Source organism: Entelurus aequoreus, linkage group LG13 (genome assembly GCF_033978785.1).
Source record: "Entelurus aequoreus isolate RoL-2023_Sb linkage group LG13, RoL_Eaeq_v1.1, whole genome shotgun sequence".
NCBI classification, from domain to species: Eukaryota; Metazoa; Chordata; class Actinopteri; order Syngnathiformes; family Syngnathidae; genus Entelurus; species Entelurus aequoreus.
Genome location: NC_084743.1, coordinates 52975232 through 52997138, shown reverse-complemented (window position 1 = coordinate 52997138; position 21907 = coordinate 52975232). Strand labels below are relative to the sequence as shown.

General features: G+C 40.0%; 1 protein-coding gene across 1 annotated transcript; it reads left to right on the top strand.

Moving 5' to 3' along the window:
* Window positions 1–209: 209 nt before the first annotated feature.
* fbxo46 (F-box protein 46) lies at window positions 210–21480 on the top strand. Its single transcript, XM_062067989.1, has 3 exons — window positions 210–637; window positions 17253–17853; window positions 17968–21480. Exons 2-3 carry the CDS (start codon window positions 17374–17376, stop codon window positions 19795–19797), a joined length of 2310 nt encoding a protein of 769 aa, XP_061923973.1. The 5' UTR covers window positions 210–637; window positions 17253–17373; the 3' UTR covers window positions 19798–21480.
* Window positions 21481–21907: the final 427 nt, after the last annotated feature.

Sequence of the window (21907 nt, the reverse complement as noted above, 5' to 3'; positions counted from 1 at the left end):
TTTAACAATCTATATTTTTGTAATAGTGGGCTTCCACTTACTTGGTATTAATATCGATACCAACATTTGCAGTATTGCTGTCGACTCCTACTGGACAGTGTTGTCCAGTGAGCGGGGAAGCGGCGCAGCAGAGAAGGGGGAGACGGGGGGAGGGGGGAGCCGAGCATATTCCATATATGGGCATACCACCGACTCTGGCTTGCTATTGGCCGCTCGCCGTATGCAGCTGCTTGTCAACAAGATGGCTTTCCTCCCTCTGCCGTGTTGACACTGATTATTTTGGTATCCCAGTGCGCATACCGTAAAAGCTTGTGTCACTTCTAAATAGATAGCGGGAGAGGGGCCGTCGAGAGTCCTAACAAGGTAAACGGCCGGCCGGGCTGTGTTCAGAGAACTGACAAAGCCTCGATAGCAGCCGCCGCTGAGCGAAGGTTGAGCGTAGAAAGTAAAGCTACTGTCGAGGTTAGCCTCAGCCGAGCTAGCTTTTAGCTTACGTGGACACGGACAAGTAAAGTCGTGTCACCTGCATTTCACCACACAAACTGCTTTTGGTCGGGACAAATATAACGAGGACAGTCGTGCCATTGGCAGTTTAAGAGCCACGACGGTTGTTTTGTGGAAAGCGAAGTAGTAAAAGGTAAGAGGTTCAGAAGTAATCCAATGTTTTTCTACCTTGCTAGCGTGCTAGCTACTTTGCAGGTGAATTACGGTATCAAGTTAGCAACTATGTTAGCCAATGCTATCTATTTACGTTACGCATAATACATACAAGTTGCTTCCAAGGTGCTGTTATGTTCAAGCGATGCGAAGGGGAATATTACACCTGCTTGTCCTGCACAATGCAACAAGAAATGGAGTTTATGTGACGCTACGCAGGCTCGGACTGTGCTAATTGGGTAACATGCCACTGGATTTGCCACTAGACTAGTCAAGTGGTGGGCTTACAATAACAATAACAATCAATCACCTTTTAGAGTAGTTGTACATGCCATAATGTTAGTGTTTAATGGTGTGTATTATGCAGTTAAAACCCAGAACACGCTGCTTTGAGCTAGCGTCAGAGTCAGTGTATCCACTGGCACTGTTCTGTTGACTTGCTACATGAGACATGGTAACAGCACCTTTCTGTTGTAAAATAGGCGTTTAGTAGTTTTAATTAGATTAGTTTGGGCATTTTGTTTAAAGCCATTAACTTGGGTTTGAAGTAGCCTCCAATGGGACGACACTGTCTGATTGAATTTAGACAGATAACAATGCATGCTAGGTATGATGCCCCAGTTATTGACCAATCAAAGTCTATCTTGTAATGATGTCACTGAGAAGTATACTTCCAGAAACACTAGGAAACTACCATGAATTGATTAACGTGGACACCGACTTAAACAAGTTGAAAAACGTATTCGTGTGTTACCATTTAGTGGTCAATTGTACGGAATATGTACTGTACTGTGCAATCTACTAATACAAGTTTCAATCAATCAATCAATCCTGCAGACACTTTTCAAGGTGTCTGTTGTCTATGTTGGCTGTGTTTGGTATAGTATTTCAGAGCTGTTTACTATTCTGAATCAGGCACTCTACTATATATAATGCCTGGTTCACACCCTGGAAACCAACCGAGTTGTTCTTTTGTTGTGAAACATACATTCTTAATCAGCCGTTGTTGTCTTGCTGACGTGAATTAATACAAATGTGTACGAGAGTGCATGATAACAATTTGAAGCTGAACTGTAAGGGATGTGTTAAGGAATCAGTCAAGGAATTATTCCAAGTGTTTTTTGGTTTAGTGATGGTAGCCATGGTATCCTTGGCCAATGATTTGTTAATTCGGCTGCCTTTATTTGTGTCCTCTGCCGCCTATTTGGAGATTCTTGGCACTTTAATAATCATGTTACGACAACTGTTGGTTGCTATTTGGAATAGCTAAACATTTGGAAGCCTATGCCAAAAATCGGGGACTTATGATTTACACAGATGTCTTTACTTTATCTTAGTTTGTGTATAAATTGTGTGCATTTTTAAGAAAATGACAATGTACTTGTGGTTATATCACCAATGTCTGATTAGAGAGAAGCTCAAAGCTGCTTCCCAAAGCCTAATACTGTGAAGAATTTTCTAGGCGTAGACAGAAACTGGCCTGTGCGTAAAACTATAACTGTTATGTCAGTACGGACAATGCAAGCAAAGTCATCATACTCATGATTGTGTGTTCCATCAACAGGAGGCACAGGTGCATTTTTATGCCCCAAGTCCCTGGCTCTGAAGTGTTGCTGGCTGCTTCTATGCTTGGCCAGGATTTGGAGGATTAGTTTGATGCAGAAAGCTTAAACCCAAACCTTTTTCAGGAACCGTTTCAAATGAAAGCATTTAATGTAGCTTGGTTCTCGGGCTGCTGTGGTATACCAACTTTATGGTATGCTGCTCTGACATCTAAGGCCATCGGTGTTATGGTTGCTCAATGAAAATATTGTCTGTCTGCTTTTAAAGACAGTTTTGCCTTTTTAACATAATAGGATTTTACATTTTGTCTTTAAAGCTGTGAAGTTAGACAAATGTTTTATAAACCCATGATTAAATTAGGTATTTCTGTTACAGCACCAGAACTGTCCTTGAAAATACAGTACATATTACTTCTTCAGACCACACGTCCTAACAATGGGAACATTATTGATTTTTGAAGACTGTAAAAAGCTGTAAAAGACAAAAGGCGATTACAGTAAGTCAGTGATGAGTCTTGATAAAGGTATATAAAGTCAGTTAGTCCAGAAATGATACTCAAACTTAATACCTTTCTAAGGCTTGATTCATCCCACAGGTCGGAGGCTTTCTTGGGCCCACTTAAACCCTAAAGTCCAGCACAATTGGCTAATGTGAGCACTCTGATTTGCACTTAAAGGGGAACTGCACTTTAAAAAAAATGTATGCCTATTGTTCCAAATCCCTATTCTAATTTGTGATCATTTTTAATGCATTCTAACTCGTAAAAGTCTGCTTACAGCGGAGCCAATGGGAGGTCCTCTATTCCGCCCACAGAAACCCAATATAAACATCCAAAAAGTGCCAACAATACTCTATTTACATATTAACCAAGTATTTGTGATATTGTCATAAGCCCTAACGCAGACAAACTATTATAGCGGCGCCGTGATCACAAGCTTGTGTGCCGATGTTGACATGATCGATTGATCAGTTGCTTCCTCGTTTCTTTGCTCATCAAACTTTACTGTAATGTAGATAATAGATTATGTCTCTCACCTGGATAGTGAAAGGACGAGGATGTAGTCCGACATGTTGGTACACTTTGACAGCCAATTTGGAACCGGAAATTGCAAGAATGAAACAAAAAGATGCTTGGTTCCACCCTCCTTTTCTTCGCGAGGATTATGAGTCATTCTTTATCTAAATGGGAGTATATGAATATCCTAGCAGTCGGCATACAAATGACAACAAACCTTGCACAGTAAGTGATTTTTTATAGTGTTTGTTGGCGCTCATAAAGTCTGCAGTGATCAGTAGTAATCAGTGAAGTAGTTAAAAAAAGTGAACGTTGTGATGCGTTTTTGAAATTACTGCTTAAAAGGAGCAAAATACGTAAATATTAAATGTTATTATAAATGTGACTGTTACATAACATATATACTTACAGCATATATAAAACCTTGTTGGAGGTGTTTGGATGTTTTTTAGGGGTTTTATAGGCAGAATAGAGCGGCTCCCATCGGCTCCATTATAAGCAGACTTATTTACCATTTAGAATGCATTTAAAAAGAACATTTGCCGTAATGTCTTTCATAATGATTGTGAAAGATAGGCAAAATTTAAAAAAAGTGCAGTTTTCCTCTAATAGAAATCAATAGAAAGACTAAAATTAAATCACGGCTCTCTCATGTCCTTTTTCTCAGTCCCAAAGAAGCAACTACTAATTTGCTGTCAAGTGGCTGTTATGATAGATTATATATTTAATGATGGCTAATGTTAGCTATAGGGATGGTAATCGAATGTCAATGTCTTTTTACAAGAGCCTACAACAGCACTACTTGTAATAATTGCAAGGCTGCTATTTCATCAAGAGGAGGACACGCACAATATGCTGAACATTTGAACATACAGAATGTAATTACTATAGATCAGTGTTTTTCAACCTTTTTTGAGCCAAGGCACATTTTTTGCGTTGAAAAAATCCGGAGGCACACCACCAGCAGAAATCAGTATAAAACGAAACTCAGTTCACAGTAAAAAGTCATTGTTGCAATTGTTTGGCATGACTTTAAACAATAACCAATCATGCATCAATATAGCTCTTGTCTCAAAGTAGGTGTACTGTCACGACCTGTCACATCACGCCGTGACTTATTTAGAGTTTTTTGCTGTTTTCCTGTGTGTAGTGTTTTAGTTCTTGTCTTGCGCTCCTATTTTGGTGTGGCTTTTTCTCTTTATTTGGTATTTTCCTGTAGCAGTTTCATGTCTTCCTTTGAGCGATATTTCCCACGTCTACTCTGTTTTAGCAATCAAGAATATTTCAGTTGTTTGTATCCTTCTTTGTGTGGACATTGTTGATTGTCATGGCATGTTCGGATGTACATTGTGGACGCCTTCTCTGCTCCACAGTAAGTCTTTGCTGTCGTCCAGCATTCTGTTTTTGTTTACTCTGTAGCCAGTTCAGTTTTAGTTTCATTCTGCATAGCCTTCCCTAAGCTTCAATGCCTTTTCTTAGGGGCACTCACCTTTTGTTTATTTTTGATTTAAGCATTAGACATCTTTTTACCTGTACGCTGCCTCCCGCTGTTTCCGACAGCTACAAAGCAATTTGCTACCGGCTGCCACCTACTGATATGGAAGAGTATTACACGGTTACTAAGCCGAGCTCTAGACAGCACTGACACTCAACAACAACAACAACACATAATTTGCAGACTATAATTACTGGTTTGCAAAAAATATTTTTAACCCAAATAGGTGAAATTACATTATCACCCACGGCACACCAGACTGTATCTCATGACACACTAGTGTGCCACGGCACAGTGGTTGAAAAACACTGCTATAGATGAATGTCGCGTTTTTGAACTGAGCGGATCTCATCCCAGCAGCAGTCACCTAAATGTAAATATAACCGGTACTAACAAACACTGCCTATAATGTCGGCGCTATTATTTGTTAAAATTAAATTAATGCCTTCTCATTTAGAGACAGATTCTGACTGGCTTCAAGGCGGGCAGTACGCGTTTCAGTCCATGTCTGACGCTAGACGAATATCACAGAGCAGTGACACATTTCGTGGTCAAAAGCTTACAACCATTTGCCATAGCAGGTGAATGTTCAATTGTAGTTGGAGTAAAGTTGCATGTTTTCCTCCCACCAGATTTTTACTCAGTTCTTTTCCATTATACAGGTGAAGCTAAAAGAAATTGAATATCGCGTAAAAGTCAATTAATTCCAGCAATTAATTTCAACTTCAAATATGAAACTAAGATGTGATATAAACTCATTACAAGCAAAGTGAGATATGTCAAGCCTTTATTAGGATTTTGATGATCATGGCTTACAGTTTTTCAAACCCCACATTTTCTGAGATTTTTAAATTAAGATTTTCATAAACTGTAAGCCATAATTATTAAGATTATAACAAAGGCTTGGCATCGCTCACTTTGAATGTAATGAGTCAATATCACGTTAGTAAATGTTGTATTCTTGTGTAATTTCCACATGTTTTATTTTGTTAAATTCTACAGAAGAATATTTATTTTCTTATTTATTTATTTTTTAAGTTATTTGTTTCCTATGCTATGTATGCATCTCCTAAAACGTCACTTTAAGCTTTTGTAAGGTCATGTTACCTCTAAACTAAACAAATTGATGCTAATCCACCTTTGTGTTCTATTTTTTTCCAAATAAGAATTGATAAGAGAACCGATAAAAAAAACAAATCGGTAAGCAGAATCGATAGTGGAATGGGAACCAGAAAAATCTCATCAATTTCCATCTCTAGTTAGCTATCCAAATCGCTATCATTGGCCAACACCACACAAAACTAATGCGCGTGCACATGTTATGTACTGGCGTAATCACGTCATTACGTGCTGAAAACCGTAAGAGGGTGAGATATATTGTCTACATCAGTGGTCCCCAACCACCGGTCCGGGGACCGGTACCGGTCCGTGACGCATTTGCTACCGGGCGGCATAGCTCAGTTGGTAGAGTGGCCGTGCCAGCAACTTGAGGGTTCCAGGTTCGATTCCCGCTTCCGTCATCCTAGTCACTGCCGTTGTGTCCTTGGGCAAGACACTTTACCCACCTGCTCCCAGTGCCACCCACACTGGTTTAAATGTAATTTAGATATTGGGTTTCACTATGTAAAAGCGCTTTGAGTCACTAGAGAAAAGCGCTATATAAATATAATTCACTTCACTTCAACAGAGAAACATTAAATAATTTATAAATGACTGCATTTTCCCTGACTTAACTTTCTCCTGTCCCACTAGACACGCTAATAAGCTCGTTTATAGGGTTAACCCTAACCTTAACCTCAATAAAACTTCTAATAGGAAGTTGCCATTTGTTATACTTGTTCTAACTTTGTGACATGATACAATGCACATTAATGAACATATAAAATATAAATGTGACAGATTGTAGCCAAAGGGTGATTTCCATCTGCATCTCATTGCAAAGAAACAAGCCCCGAGCTCCCACTAATTCAGCATTATAGTCAGTTGTATCTTTCATGCACTTATTTTTGCTGTATTTATCTGGCACAAGTGGAAAGCCGGTCCCTGAAAATTATTTGCCAACGATAAACCGGTCCGTGGTGCAAAAAAGGTTGGGGATAACTAGTCTACATTACATTGGATAGTTAGCGCACCAAAGGTATCCGCGTAAAGGTTGCTAACAGTCCCTTTATTGCCTTCTCTCTCCAAGCCACAATAGCCACCACCTTGCACTGTAGAAATATAAATGACTCAAGATTAGAACATTTTAAGTGAGAGTGGGTAAATTGTGCCCACAGCTAGTACAATTCCAAAGACCTAGTGTGGGTACACCCTATACATGCTCAATTGCAATTTGCAGTTAGATATATTTTCAAGTCATCACTGTTTGAATTTACATTGCACCACCTGAAACAACCCTCAAGCGCACACAGGTAGTATGCATAAAATGCATGAACTACTACACAAGTCGCAATGTCAGGCAAAAAAATAACAATAAAATAAACTACTAAACATATTGTTTAGCTTGTTACCCCGGTGGGTTTAAATGTCAGAAAAAACCTTTATCACTCGTTCACTGGCTGCCATCCACAATTTTGTTCCTGTGCGCCTGTAATGTTCTATATTTAAACCATATTCAATGCTCTATACTTTTGCTGTAGCCTTAATTTACCGCAAGTGCACTAAATTTTAGTTTTTTGCCTTTTCTAAATATTCCAGCTTCAATCCATAATTAGACTGCATATTTCACATAACTGCGCTGGAGAGAAACATATTTACTCGTTTTCAACAATTGTCTTTGTTTGTAAACTCACAACCAATACTCGTATTGACAGCGTTGATGGAGGTGTAAATTCTCAGGAAGAAAAGGCCCCAAGAGACTATCGACTTTTACCATCAATACCCAGTTGTTTTCGTTTGTCAAGCTTAGAAATGACCTCAATGTCCAAGCTGTTAACAAATGTACCTAAAGGTGTTAGTCAAGTTTTGACCAACCTGTGACTAGCCTGACCTCTCGGTTTTTACATTCACAACAAAGCATTTAGTTTTGTGCAGGCAACATTCTCACACGTTCAGGAGAAAACTGTGTTGCATGTCTGATGCATTACTGCACAGACACGGCTAGTCAGTTTTTCACCATCAACTTTTAAGATGTCAGAATTCACTGGCCGCCAAATGTCAGATCACACAATTAAAATTCCAGTTTGGTCATTGAGCTTTATGTTTGGTTATTGATTAAATATTTTAATGAGACTTAATCTTCTCTTTGTTTTGTAACCTTAACCTTAAAGGCCTACTGAAATGAATTTTTTTAATTTAAACGGGGATAGCAGATCTATTCTATGTGTCATACTTGATCATTTCGCGATATTGCCATATTTTTGCTGAAAGGATTTAGTATAGAACAACGACGATAAAGATTGCAACTTTTGGTATCTGATAAAAAAAAAGGCTTGCCCCTACCGGAAGTAGCGTGACGTAGTCAGTTGAACATATACGCAAAGTTCCCTATTGTTTACAATGATGGCCGCATGAAGTGAGAGAGATTCGGACCGAGAAAGCCACAATTTCCCCATTAATTTGAGCGAGGATGAAAGATTTGTGGATGAGTAAAGTGCAAGTGAAGGACTAGTGGGGAGTTGAAGCTATTCAGATAGGGAAGATGCTGTGAGAGCCGGGGGTGACCTGATATTCAGCTGGGAATGACTACAACAGTAAATAAACACAAGACATATATATACTCTATTAGCCACAACACAACCAGGCTTATATTTAACATGCCACAAATTAATCCTGCATAAAAACACCTGCGTGTTTGTTATGCTAGCTCCTAGCTCCTCTGCTAGCTCCTAGCTCCATAGAACACGCCAATACAATTCAAACACCTGATCAACACACACAATCACTCAGCCCAAAAGACCGTTCACCTAACCCAAGGTTCATAAAGCTTATATATTTTTAAAAAGTTACGTACGTGACGCGCACGTACGGTACGGTACGTGTTATGCTAGCTCCTAGCTCCTATGCTAGCTCCTAGCTCCATAGAACACGCCAATACAATTCAAACACCTGATCAACACACACAATCACTCAGCCCAAAAGACCGTTCACCTAACCCAAGGTTCATAAAGCTTATATATTTTTAAAAAGTTACGTACGTGACGCGCACGTACGGTACGGTACGTGTTATGCTAGCTCCTAGCTCCTATGCTAGCTCCTAGCTCCATAGAACACGCCAATACAATTCAAACACCTGATCAACACACACAATCACTCAGCCCAAAAGACCGTTCACCTAACCCAAGGTTCATAAAGCTTATATATTTTAAAAAAGTTACGTACATACGCAAAAAAAAGTTGCGCACATACGGTCAAGCGATCAAATGTTTAGAAGCCAAAGCTGCATACTCACAGTAGCACGTCTGCGTCTTTGTCATCCAAATCAAAGTAATCCTGGTAAGAGTCTGTGTTGTCCCAGTTCTCTACAGGCGTCTGTGTATCGAAGTCAAAAGTCCTCCTGGTTAGAGTCTCTGTTATCCGAGTTCTTCCATCTTGACTGCATCTTTCGGGAATGTAAACAAAGAAGCGCCGGCTGTGTACTGTTGTGGCTGACTACGTTCGAAAAATACGTCCATTTCGCACCGACAACTTTCTTCTTTGCTTGCTCAGCTTCCTTCTTCATAATGCAATGAACATGATTGAAACAGATTCACGAACACAGATGTCCAGAATACTGTGGAATTATGAAATGAAAACAGAGCTTTTTCGTATTGGCTTCAATGTGGAAGGCATACCCGTGTTCGCCGGTCTACGTCACGCGCATACGTCATCCTCAGAGGCGTTTCGAACCGGAAGTTTAGCGGCAAATTTAAAATGTCACTTTATAAGTTAACCCGGCCGTATTGGCATGTGTTATAATGTTAAGATTTCATCATTGATATATAAACTATCAGACTGCGTGGTCGGTAGTAGTGGGTTTCACTAGGCCTTTAAAAGACAATTGGCTTTCTGCAGTCTATTGTACATTGTATTCGTCTGACAAAAAACCCCAAAAACAGCTTACTTTGTAATTGAGAGTCAAAATATAATTGAAAATAAGTAATTTAACAGGTTGTGTTAGACTTGACATGATCAAGATTTTGGAGGTCTTTGTTGAGACCCACGGTATGAACACATAGCAAGCATTTTAATCTCCATTGCAACTTGCCTTTTTCATTGATCGGATCAGGAAGTTGAACATTATATCGGATTTCACTAATTCAATATTTATATTAATTATCAGCCAAGACAGTTGGTGCCGATCGGATTTATGGAAAGTCTAGTTTCCGTCCATTTTGTCATGGCTGATGACAGGATGTTTGGCAATAAAATAGTCCTGAGTGGAGACAGTCTGACAGAGCAGTAAAGCAGGTACATTAGCTGTGTGTCTCTGAACAGTACAACCTGCTGTTCTTTGTCGAGCCTGTGCTGTTGGATTATGCCAGAAGCAGTTACCTTGGTACACACTCAGTACGTGTCCATGCAGTAAATTTCTGAAATATTCGTCTCTAAATAAGCATCCTACAATCCATGGAAACATCTTAATTCGATCGTGTTCGGTTTTTGAGAAGCCGGACTAACACACCTGGATTATGCGATTGAAAACCAGATGTCATGGCTGATGACAGGATGTTTGGCAATAAAAGAGTCCTGAGTGGAGACAGTCTGACAGAGCAGTAAAGCAGGTACATTAGCTTTGTGGGAGGCACATGGTGTATGACCAATAGTCGCATTAGAGAGTGTGCATGGACACTGGGACTTCAAGTACATGTAGGTCTAAAAATATAAAAAACTGAACTATTTGAGAAATCAAACTAATTTAGCGCATGGAAATGTAGTGACTAAGAATTTTTTACAAATAAACACCAGTTTGCAATTGTATTCCTCTAAGAATGCCTTTAACAAAGGTTAAAGTCATGGATTTTTCTGAAGCCAAACTTATATAAACTTATAAATATTTGTGATTTGGTTGTAGGAATTTAACAATAAAGGTTAAAATAATAAACCGCGGTAAAACTTACCACAGTGAGCATTACTGTTTTAAAGTAAAATTATCGTAAAACCATGATTGAGAATGATTTTGCTCATTTACTGGAGAAGCAAGCTCGCGCCAGCTAGTTTAGATGCTGATATGAAAAAAAGAGATATTAACGTTTTTCTCCATTTAAAAACAAAAACACAATTCCCCAATCTTAACTTGTACAAACACATTACTGCCTGAGCACTTAAGTGTGCACATTAAACTTACAGGCTGTGCTCTCTTAGAGAGATCAATCGATACTCAAAGCAATATGACAACAGGAAGTGAATTTGCATGACATCCCATAAACTGAATGTGATGCACCAAACATGTATTTTTCTTTATCATTAAAAAATACAAAAACTTTTACAAATTAAAACAGAAAAGGATAGTAAACATATTTAAACACTCAAGCCCAGAAAGAATTGTGTGTGGCTATTTATTTGATTAATTTTTTTAAAAATAAAAGTTTGTTATAAGTAGGGATGTATATCCTTTGGATTTTATCGACACCGATATCGATATCGATATTCTTTAACAATACCGGTACTCTTATTGGTACTATATGTAATTTGTGTATATTAAGAATTGAAAACATGCTTTTTTTATTAGGATTTTTGTTAGCACAAAAGGTTGTGCACCAACAACATCATAATATATCATATCATAGTAGGAAAGTATTTTATCAACACCTGCGTTTTCAGTCTTAAACAAGTCAACTATGTGTGCATGTTTAAGGTGCAATGTAAGGCTAAAACGACGCGTCGACGTAGTCGACGTCATCGGTTACGTAAATACGTCGACGCCGTTTTTGTGCATCGACGCGTCGCATATTTATGTCACACTACCGTCATGGCGAAGCGCAAAGCAGACGATCAAAGCAGACGATGCGAGCGGTGCGAGCGAGGGGGGAAAAGCACGCCAAAAGTCGTCAAAAGTGTGGGAGTATTTCAATAAACGGCCTAATAATGTTGTTGTATGCACACTGTGTCGAGCGGAAATGGCCTATTATAGCAGCACAACGGATATGAACGAACATTTGAAAAGAAAACCATCAACTAGTCAATCGTCCGCGCGAGTATACATTGTCATCATTACACAAAAACATGAATGTGTCATTTGTATCTGCTAGGGGTGTAACAGTACGTGTTTTGTATTGAACCGTTTCGGTACGGGGCTTTCGGTTCGGTACGGGGGTGTACCGAACGAGTTTCTAAGCTAAAGCTAAAGTCCTAACAAGCTGCTTTGCGCCTTCTGCTTCTGTCTCAGCACGCAGCATTGTCCCACACAACCATCTGATTGGTACACAGAAAGCATTATCAGCCAATCAGCAGTGCGTATTCAGAGCGTTAGCAGCCAATCAGCAGTGCGTATTCAGAGCGCATGTAGTCAGCGCTTCAGCGTCGAGCAGATATGTGTTTAGCAGGTGAGCATCAGGCAGCGGACTCTCCCCAAATGATAATAAACACCTCCCAGTCAACTACTAGTAACATCACTATGAGCCCGTTGACCTTTTAGGAATATAAACTGGAGCTCAGCTCACTCGCAGTCCTGGCTTGAGGTAAAGGCTAATTACCTCTCAGTTCCAGCCACATCGACCCCTTTTGAGCGCCTATTTTCAGCTGCTGGGAATATTGTAAACATGAAAAGAACCAGAGCATGTAGACATGCTAACCTTTCTTCATTACAACTGTTAGACACTCACTGGAATGAGTAGAATTGGTTATTGTGTACTGTGTTGGACTGGATGTTTATTTTGCACATTTTAAAAGCAATACTTAATGTTTACAGTGCTCCAGAATATTTAGATTGGCACTTTTTTGTATTGGATGTTTATCTTTATTTTTGTACATTTTAGCAAATAAGCAATACTTTCACTTTTGTTGAAATGTTTACACTGTTGTTACAGAATATTTCGTTTTGCACTTTTTTGTATTGGATGTTTATCTTTATTTTAGCACATTTTAAAGCAAAATAAGCAATACTTTTACTTTTGAAATGCTTATACTATTGCAGAATATTAAGATTTGCACTGGATGTTGACTTTTATATTTGCACATTAAAAAGCAAATAAGCTACTTTTAATTTTGTTAAATGTTAAAAGTTTTAAATGTTTACATTGTTACAGAATATTTAGTCATGTTGTTGTCAATGTTGACTGAGTGGCCATACTTCTTTTTTTTTTGTAAATAAAAGCCATGCCTTTTAAAAAAACTGGCCTACATTTATTTTTTCATCTTCATTTTGAATAAAAAAATAATCGGTAAAAGGAAAAATAATCTATAGATTAATCGAAAAATAATGTATAGATTAACCGATTAATCGAAAAAATAATCTATAGATTAATCGATAGAAAAATAATCGTTAGCTGCAGCCTTAGTGCAATGCAATTATGTCATCATCTCGGAAAGGCTACACAGATCCATCACTGTTTCTATTCATTACAATTACACTCAGTATATCCATCCATCCATTTCCTACCGTTTGTTCCTATAATAACATTTAAAATAATGTTAATGTATGGTATTCATGCTTATTCACAGACTTTTAATATATCTCATATAAATCAATACAATCAATTAGCATGTTAGGTGGTTGTGCATTTTGTAACAATATGAATTGTTATTTGTGTTTGTTACACACGGACGTAGTTTAGTGACAGGCCGGAAGCCGCCAACGTATATATGCCCGGACCGGTGTATGGGGACAGCTGGCTTAGAGGACAGTCGGGTTTATCGAGCGCTGTAGTGACGGTCGTGTGTTATGCGGCGTTCACTTTAAACTGATACTAACTCTTGTTGGCATGTGTGACTTTAGGGACTAGGAGGAACTATCGTCGTGTTACAAACTTGTGTGGTGTTGCTTCCTTATTTGTGTATGTTTCAAGCTGATTGTCATCTACTTTTAGTGCGTAGTAGGGCACTTGAACTGAATGTGACCTAATGACGACGGTCAGCTGGATAACAAAAATACCTATCGCAGTATCATTAGTTCAAAATCTAAACGGTCTTCCTTGACCGACCCAATTAGAAACCGGTACCAAAAAATATCGGTACACAGTATACATCCCTAGTTGTGAGTGTGTATGAATACCTTTTGCGCACATTTTACAATACCACAGTAATAATGATAACCGTGAACATTTTGGTGACAATAACCGGCGTGATATGACATTTTCATATTGTTACATCCCTATTAGGTTGTAATGAATGTTTTTTGGTGTAAGAGACTTTTGAGATATATAGTACAAGAAAAGTGAATGTCAGTGAAAACTGAAGTGGAATGTATTTTTTTGCTATAAAAGCAAGATGCATGTAATGTATGAAAAGGTTAATAGTTTGTTTCTTTGCAGCATTGGACATGTAGTGCTATGGCAACTCTGTATTGTTATTGTCTAAATGTATTTAGTAGAAGATTTTAGGAACGCTGTCCAAAAAGACACCATTCACCAGGCACATTTGTATGCACAATGACAAAGTCTATTCTATTCTATTCTATTGTATTCTATTCTAAGACCTATTATTCTAAGTGTGAGGGGATAAATAGTTGAAGAGTCTGAGGGAGAATCAACTATTTGGTTAAATAGTTGTGTGTTGAATACAGATCTGGAATTCCCATAAGATGTACCTGTTTATGTAATAAAAAAAAAACATCTTTAATTGTAAAAAAAAGAAAGGAAAAAAAAAGCTACATTGGACTTAAACATCCTAATTTGAATAAGTACTAATTAGGGATGTAACAAAAATTTCAGTTAATTGTGACCAAAATGATCATGGTTATCATTATTATTACAATATTGTTCGGGCTCAAAAAGTACTTGTATTAACATTGACATTTTTTAACCAAACCATTAATTAAAAAAAAAAATAGACATACTTTCTTGGCAGAAGAAAAAAATAAATATTGTTCAAACTTCTTAAAGGGGAACTGCAATTTTTATTTGGAATTTTGCCTATAATTCACAATCCCTATGAGAGACCACTTACAATGGAGCCAATGGGATCGATGACATTATTGCGTCTATTCCAACTGTGACTCTTTGGGCACCACATGATTTGATTCGATTAAATTCTATAGCAATACTCGAAAAGACAACGTCCGACCTCATTACAGTACAATGGTAAACAATTGTACAGTAATGATGAATACAAGTTTATCCTTTTAAATGGTTACTTGCATTATCATGATATATTATAAGTACATTACATTATAAACACTGTATACTTGTATTTAATATTTCTTCAGTTAGAGTGATGTTGACCTAAGGTCTGAGTCTGTCTGCATAAAATGAAATATTTTAAAGATAAGTAAACTATTACACAGTGTTCCAATGTGTGGCACATTGAGACAAGAATATGTTGATTGACAGTCTAAAGGAACAAACATTTATTTTTGCAATTGTATGCATTTTTATGTATAAAAATACAGACATTGCAAATCGTATTGCAATTGCAATTTTGGAGAGATAAATCGCAATTAGGTTCTTTCCCTAATAAATAACCATCCAAAAAGCGCCAATAATACTCCCATTTACATTTCATGGGCTGAATATTAACCGAGTATTAGCAATATTGTTATTATAAGCGCTAACGTTAACGTTTTCGGCGCGTTGATCGGGGGAGAGGCAACTTCCTATGCTGGCTGTATTGACATCCTTAGCTGGTAAGCTGCTTACTCGCTTCTGCGCTCGTGAAAGGTAATTCTAGAGTAAAAATTAGGCCTCTCACCTTGATGTGAACATAAACTGAGAAGTTGGTCAACTTTGACAGCCAATTTAGTCTCTGAGATGGTGAGAAAAGACATGCAAAATACGCTGGTTTGCACCCAGCAAGCAAGTGAAGTGTAAGGCTACGCCTCCCCAACAATGTTTTACCCCGCTTTTTTGTCTGCAGGCGTCTGAATGAATCGTTCGGCCACAGAGACATGGTTCGTACACAGAGGCATTTTTGGCTTGATCTTAAACTTTGTAAATCGAAAAGTTTGCATATGGAGGGGTTTGTAAATCGAAGTTACCATGTATGTTTATCTTCTTTTGTTTTAATTTGTAAAGGTTGTAGTGTTATTTATTTAAAGATCAGATTTAGATTAGGGTATGGCGTTTATTAATGAGGAAAGACGTTAATGTCTCTTGTATTAATGTTATCATTTAAGCTAGCGGTAGCTTGCTTCTCCAGTAAATGAGCAGAGTCACAGTTCTGTGAGTCTTCATCAGTTATTAATCACGTTTTTACGATAATTTAAATTTAACTGTCAGGAGTTTTACCGCGCGGTTGGTCATTAATACCAGTATTGTTACATCCCTAATGATAAGTTGTACACAGATATGTTATGGCATTAACCATAAGGATAAATGCATTATTTTCTGAGAAGTTAATTAAAAACAAGCAAAACAAGTGTTTGCAATCATGCTTTCAACAATGACCATAGCCAGAAAAAACTAAAGTATTAATTTTCAAGGTGTAATTCAGGATCTGTCAGGGATTATTAATTTAATTGGTGGGTATATCTGCAAGTGACACACAGCAGTTTCACCGTAATTTTTCATACAAGCATTGAGCACCATTCACTCAGCTGAGGAAAAGTTAATGAAAGACACACAGTTGCTCTTACATGACATAACTGAGCTATAGTTGCACGTTTTGACTTGCACATGTGGAAAAACACTGCACAGACTTGGCTACTGAGACTGGGTGTACATTCTCTCACCCATTTCTTAGCATCTCCCTTTTAGACATGTTTTACTGGACACCCACCGCTTTAGGCAAATATTAAAATTTAGGTCAGTGTGATTAACGTCCTGGTATTTTGTTTTCAAGTTCCGGACAGAATAGGTGCGGTTGCTGGATGAGCTGTTTATGTGGGAGTTTAATATGTTTTTAGCAGCAGAGGAAGGTCTTTTTACAGTGAGCCAAACCCGTTGCTCTAATGCGCCTACATTCTGACAAGTGTGCCTGCACTTTCCTGACAGCACCTATTGCTGGTATGAATGCGGAAGTAAAACATTTTGGGTTCACTAAAGGCCCCGCTGGCATGGAGCATATTCAGAAAAAGAATGAGACTACAGAAGTTTCCCTACTACCCCACGCCCTTTGACTGTTTTCTAAAAATAGGTCCAGCATTTGCCTGCATGCTAGTCCCTGTGTTGCCTTCTCTTAGCAAGTCCTCTTTGAACCACAGAGATGCAGGAGAGGAGTCCATTTGACACCTTTTAGTTCAATCGCAGACACCAAACCTGAAATCCCTTTAATTTGATTTGGAGGCTTAGCTGCAAGCAGGGAATGGGATTGCAAATCGAGTTTCACTATCATAGTGTAGGAAATGGCAACGCAGTCTGAAATGCTCCAGATACAAATGAGTTTTATATCTGTTGAGATATGGACTGTTCCTGAACATTTGAATAATTATGCTGTCGTTCTGTTTCCTCTGAATCTTTTTTCTCTGTCCTTTTCCCTTTCTTCCTACTTCTGACTGTCCTCTTATTACAGGTTGCATCCCTATAAAGGCGAGCGCGTTGCACAGGACATAGGAATTTGACAATGAAAGCACTGGCTCTGGGTGCCTGCAGGCCAGCGTAGGTGCTGGTATGTTACAGAGGTCCGCATCCTGATGGACCGAGACACCTTCTCCCACATCCGCCTTTGGTGCCCACGCCCCTTTGGCACCTACTCTCAAAACAAAGCTAAGAGTCCTGGCACAGGGAGCAATGTGATAGCTGTAAGTGGGGCAGGGTCTCCCTCCCTTTGCAAAGGGGATCCCTCTCCTGGTGCCAGGAAGGCGGGAGATGGAGCAGAGGATAGTGGGATTCTAGTCGGCGTGCAGGAGGACAGTGTGGAAGTAGAGGATGTGGGCTCAGAAAACACACCACCTGAACCTGAGCTCAGCTCAAGTTCCCTGCCCCAGAGCCAGCCCTCTATGCCTATTTCGACCCCTTCATCAGTTCCCTCTTCCGGGGCCCAAATGGAAGATGGCCGAGTGCTGCTAGACACCTGGTATGTCATTAAACCAGGAAACACTAAGGAGAAGATTGCCTTCTTTGTGGCACACCAGTTTAGTGGAGCAGGCCAACCCAGACCGAGCGCAATGAAGGTAAGGTGCTAAACAAAATAACAAGAAATTTGTTTTATTTTGCTTGAAAAACTATATATATATTATAGTTATTTGTGTATGTATGTTAATGCTGGTGCTTTTGTTTTAACACAGGTTAAAGGTAACTGGGCGACTGACTGTAGTAAAGCAAAACGACGAAGAAGATGCTCATCCTATGACCCACCGAATCGTGCCCATGCCTCAGAAATGCATCTCAGCCATGGTTCCACCGATGCAACCAATATACCTCCTAGCCCAGATCAACCAGCACTTGATGGGGCCGATGAGACAGACCTGCTGTCAGTGGCTCAGATGGTGGCCTTGGTTGAACAGAGGACAGCCTTGGCCCACCGAGATATTGTGGCTGTTCATGTGAACCACCAGCAGCACCCCTCCATTACCAGCCATGAGCAGGGCCTTACCCCACACCAGCACACATTATTCCAGGGAACAGAATCTGACCCCTCTCCGTCGGGGTTTTTGTCTGACCGTTCAAAAGGCCAACCTTCCAAAGAGGCCAAGGAATCCTCATCTCCCATTCAGACAGATCAGGAGATCGAGGAACAACAACAATCATGCTGGGTAGCACAGGCCATTGCACATTTTGAGTCTCAGAACCTGGAGAATCGCCTCCATATTGGCGCTGGTTTTTCTAATCGGGACAGGGAGCCAAGAGGAGGACCAGAGCCCAATATTGTAACATCTAGTCCACCCCCCAACCACAGCCACGGTGAGGTGAGGATAGCTTTCCGAGTATCAAATCTGGACCCACGTTCTCAGCTAGAGCCAACTAGCCGGTCCCGCTGTATGTTTATGAGCTGTGGAAGCGGGAGTAACCAGGCGGCAGCAAGGTCCAAAGAGAAAATCACCTGTGACCTCTACCAGCTTTTTAGCCCCTCTTCAAGAGACCCCGGTAGTCTGCTGCTTGCTGCCACAACTGCTGCCCCCAAACCAGACGGAGACCTACATCACTCTGATAGGCAGGCCTGTGGCAGTTCGGAAACAACTCAGGAGCCTCCTTCTGGAGAGAAAAAAACTGCGGGTGTAGGTAGGGAGCGTGTGACTGGCTTTCACGTGGAGGTGGTGGTCACAGGTGCTGTGGACCAATGTGTCTTTTATGGCAAGGACAGTACAGAGAATGTGCAGGAGGAGACTGTGTGTTTTGCTATGCCCGGTGGGGGAGGAGGTGTTGGGGGTGTATCCAGCTCTACTGACCACTCAACAGATGATCCTCCTCCAGGACAGCTCTTTTTTTTCCCACCCTCACGAGGTGCAGAAGAGGAATCAAAAACAACAGGTTCTGGCAGAGGGTCAGGATTATGCTCTCTGGACTGTGCACACAGCAGCAGCAACAGCAGCCAAGGAGCTGGAGTCGTTGTAGGCTCAGGAGACCGGGCACCTCGACCAGACTCTCCCCTAGCCAGTGGAGATGAGTGTTCGGACCCATCCCTGTGTCGCCTCTACCGCCACGTCTCCCATGATTTTTTGGAAATCCGTTTTCAGATTCAGCGCTTGCTTGAACCTCGCCAGTACATGCTGCTGCTCCCCGACCACATAATGGTCAATATCTTCAGTTACCTGCCTACACGCTCCTTGGCAGCCCTCAAGTGCACCTGCCACTACTTCAAAGCGCTGATCGAGACCTACGGCGTGCGGGCAGTGGATTCTCGCTGGAACCAAGACCCTCTATATCGGGATGACCCTTGTAAGCAGTGTAAGCGCCAGTATGAGCGTGGGGATGTTTCACTTTGTCGTTGGCACCCTAAACCCTACCACCATGACCTGCCTTACGGACGTTCCTACTGGATGTGCTGCCGGCGTACTGACAAGGACACTCCAGGTTGCCGTGTAGGACTTCATGATAATAACTGGGTTCAGCAGCCTGCCGACGGCTCTCAGCCCATCCGATCCAAGAGGGAGGACCGACGGGAGGAGGCTAGGTAGAAGAAAAACTGTATTGCCTCACAGATACAACTCCTCTTTTTTAGCCCATGCTATTTCTTTGAGAATGAGCATGGAAACGGAGTACAAAGAGAAACCCCTCACTCCAGGACATTCTTGATTCCACCTCTCATCTTGTGTTTAACATCGGGAGGTTGAGCATGGAATTAAGGGAGGTGTGCTGCACTCCATGCCTTTTGTGTCAAGTCCTACAGAATTTCTCTTCTCCCACTGTACTCCAGAGCGGCACCTTTTGAAAAGTGTGCCTGCTAGGGTCAGGGTGCCCTCTCACTGCTGTCAGTTTACCCTGTTTTTTCAAGATTTCAGGATCACTGCTCAACTCCATACATGGTTGTCAGACACTCACCATGACAACTCTGCAGTGTATTCCATTGAGATTAGCATTAAATGACAAATAGAAATGTAACGCCCTAGAGCCTGCTTATTGTCCTAAGACTTAGTCTACATTCTGTGTTTGTGTGTTTCCACCACAAACTACAATAATAGTAACCCCATGGAATCAAACTGGGCTCAGTGCAGCTGATTTGAAGAAATAGCCTTTACTGATTCCAACATATGTAAAAGCATTCAGTGTGGAATGTTCAGCGTTTCCTTAGAAATGTGATTGTATGAGGCAAACTTGAAATTCCAACTGTTCAAGTTTGCGATGTATCTGTCCCTCGCCATGCATTTCTATTTCTCTGAATGTGCTGTATTTATTGTATGTCGATCAGTCCCCTGATAATGCTGCTGAAATCTTTGCCTGTGTCACTGATATCATGTCTGAACTAGCCATAACATCGGTGGGATACAGTCTTGCATACATCACTTTCTTTTTTTTTTTTTTTCAAACCCTAACTTAGTTGACCAGCCATGAACAAAGTACTTTCTGGTTTACAGTGTATTATGGGAGATATAATTTATAGATTACGAACAGTGGGATGATGTTGCTTTGTATGGTTTGACTGACTTGCTTGTTTGCCTTTTTTGGAAGGGGGTGGCTGTTTTATTGGGGTGTGTCATAATGTTTGCTGTTCCACTACTCTCTAAATTTTATTTGGACTCCGCTACCCCTTTATCAGCTGGTTCCTCTACCCAAGTTTTTACTTCATCATTGTTTACCTTCCACATCTCATTTATTTCCCTCCTTTCTCCTCCCTAACTCGGCACAGGGCAGTTTTAGCCAAAGCTGCCAATTCTCTGAGCGTAACTAGCACACAGAAACTACACCAGCCTCCAGCCTTAAACTCCCCCTACCTCTTAATCCCCCTGCAGGATTGAGGCATTAGATACCTCACAGATGGTCAAGAATATTGGGAAGTTGCACAGAACCCTTTAAGGGCTTTCATAGAATTTATTCATCTTGGTAGGATCCACCCATAACTGCTAATTATTTGGGTGAAAGATCAGTGACTGGTGACAGCTCTGACTATACATGCAACAACAACAAAACACTTCACAATTTTTTCCCCTGCTTTTTGAACCCCCTCTTCCCCGAACAAGCTGACTGGACATTATAGTGATGCTGAAGCTCTGCATGAAGGTGGGGAAACAAGTTGGGTAGTCATGGGAGATATCTGTAGGTGTCCGATACAGTATGTACAACTCTAATGGGAAATATCTGCCTAAATATAAAAGAATTGATTAAAACTGGAAATCAAAACATGACCTGGTTTTTGTGTTCAATAATATAAGACCTGGAACAAATGACTATTGAGAGTACATAAATGATTAATAGTCACAATAGTAGATGTGTTATACAGTACCTCCAGAAAGTATTCACAAAGTATTTCCCACATTTTTTGTTGCAGCATTTTTCCAAAATGGAATAAATTCTTTTTTGTACTCAAAATTCTACACACACTACCCCATAATGACAATGTGAATATTATTCTTGTAAAAAAAACTTTTTGCAAAATTAATAAAAAAATGACAAGTATGCACAGCCTTTTTTGATGCACCTTTTGCAGGAAATTCTACTGACAATATATACCCCATGATGACATTGTGAAAAGTTTTTTTTACTAAAAAATGTTTTCAAATGTATTTAACAGAAAAGAAAATCAAATATATACACAACCTTTGCTCAATACTTTGTTGATGCACCTTTGAC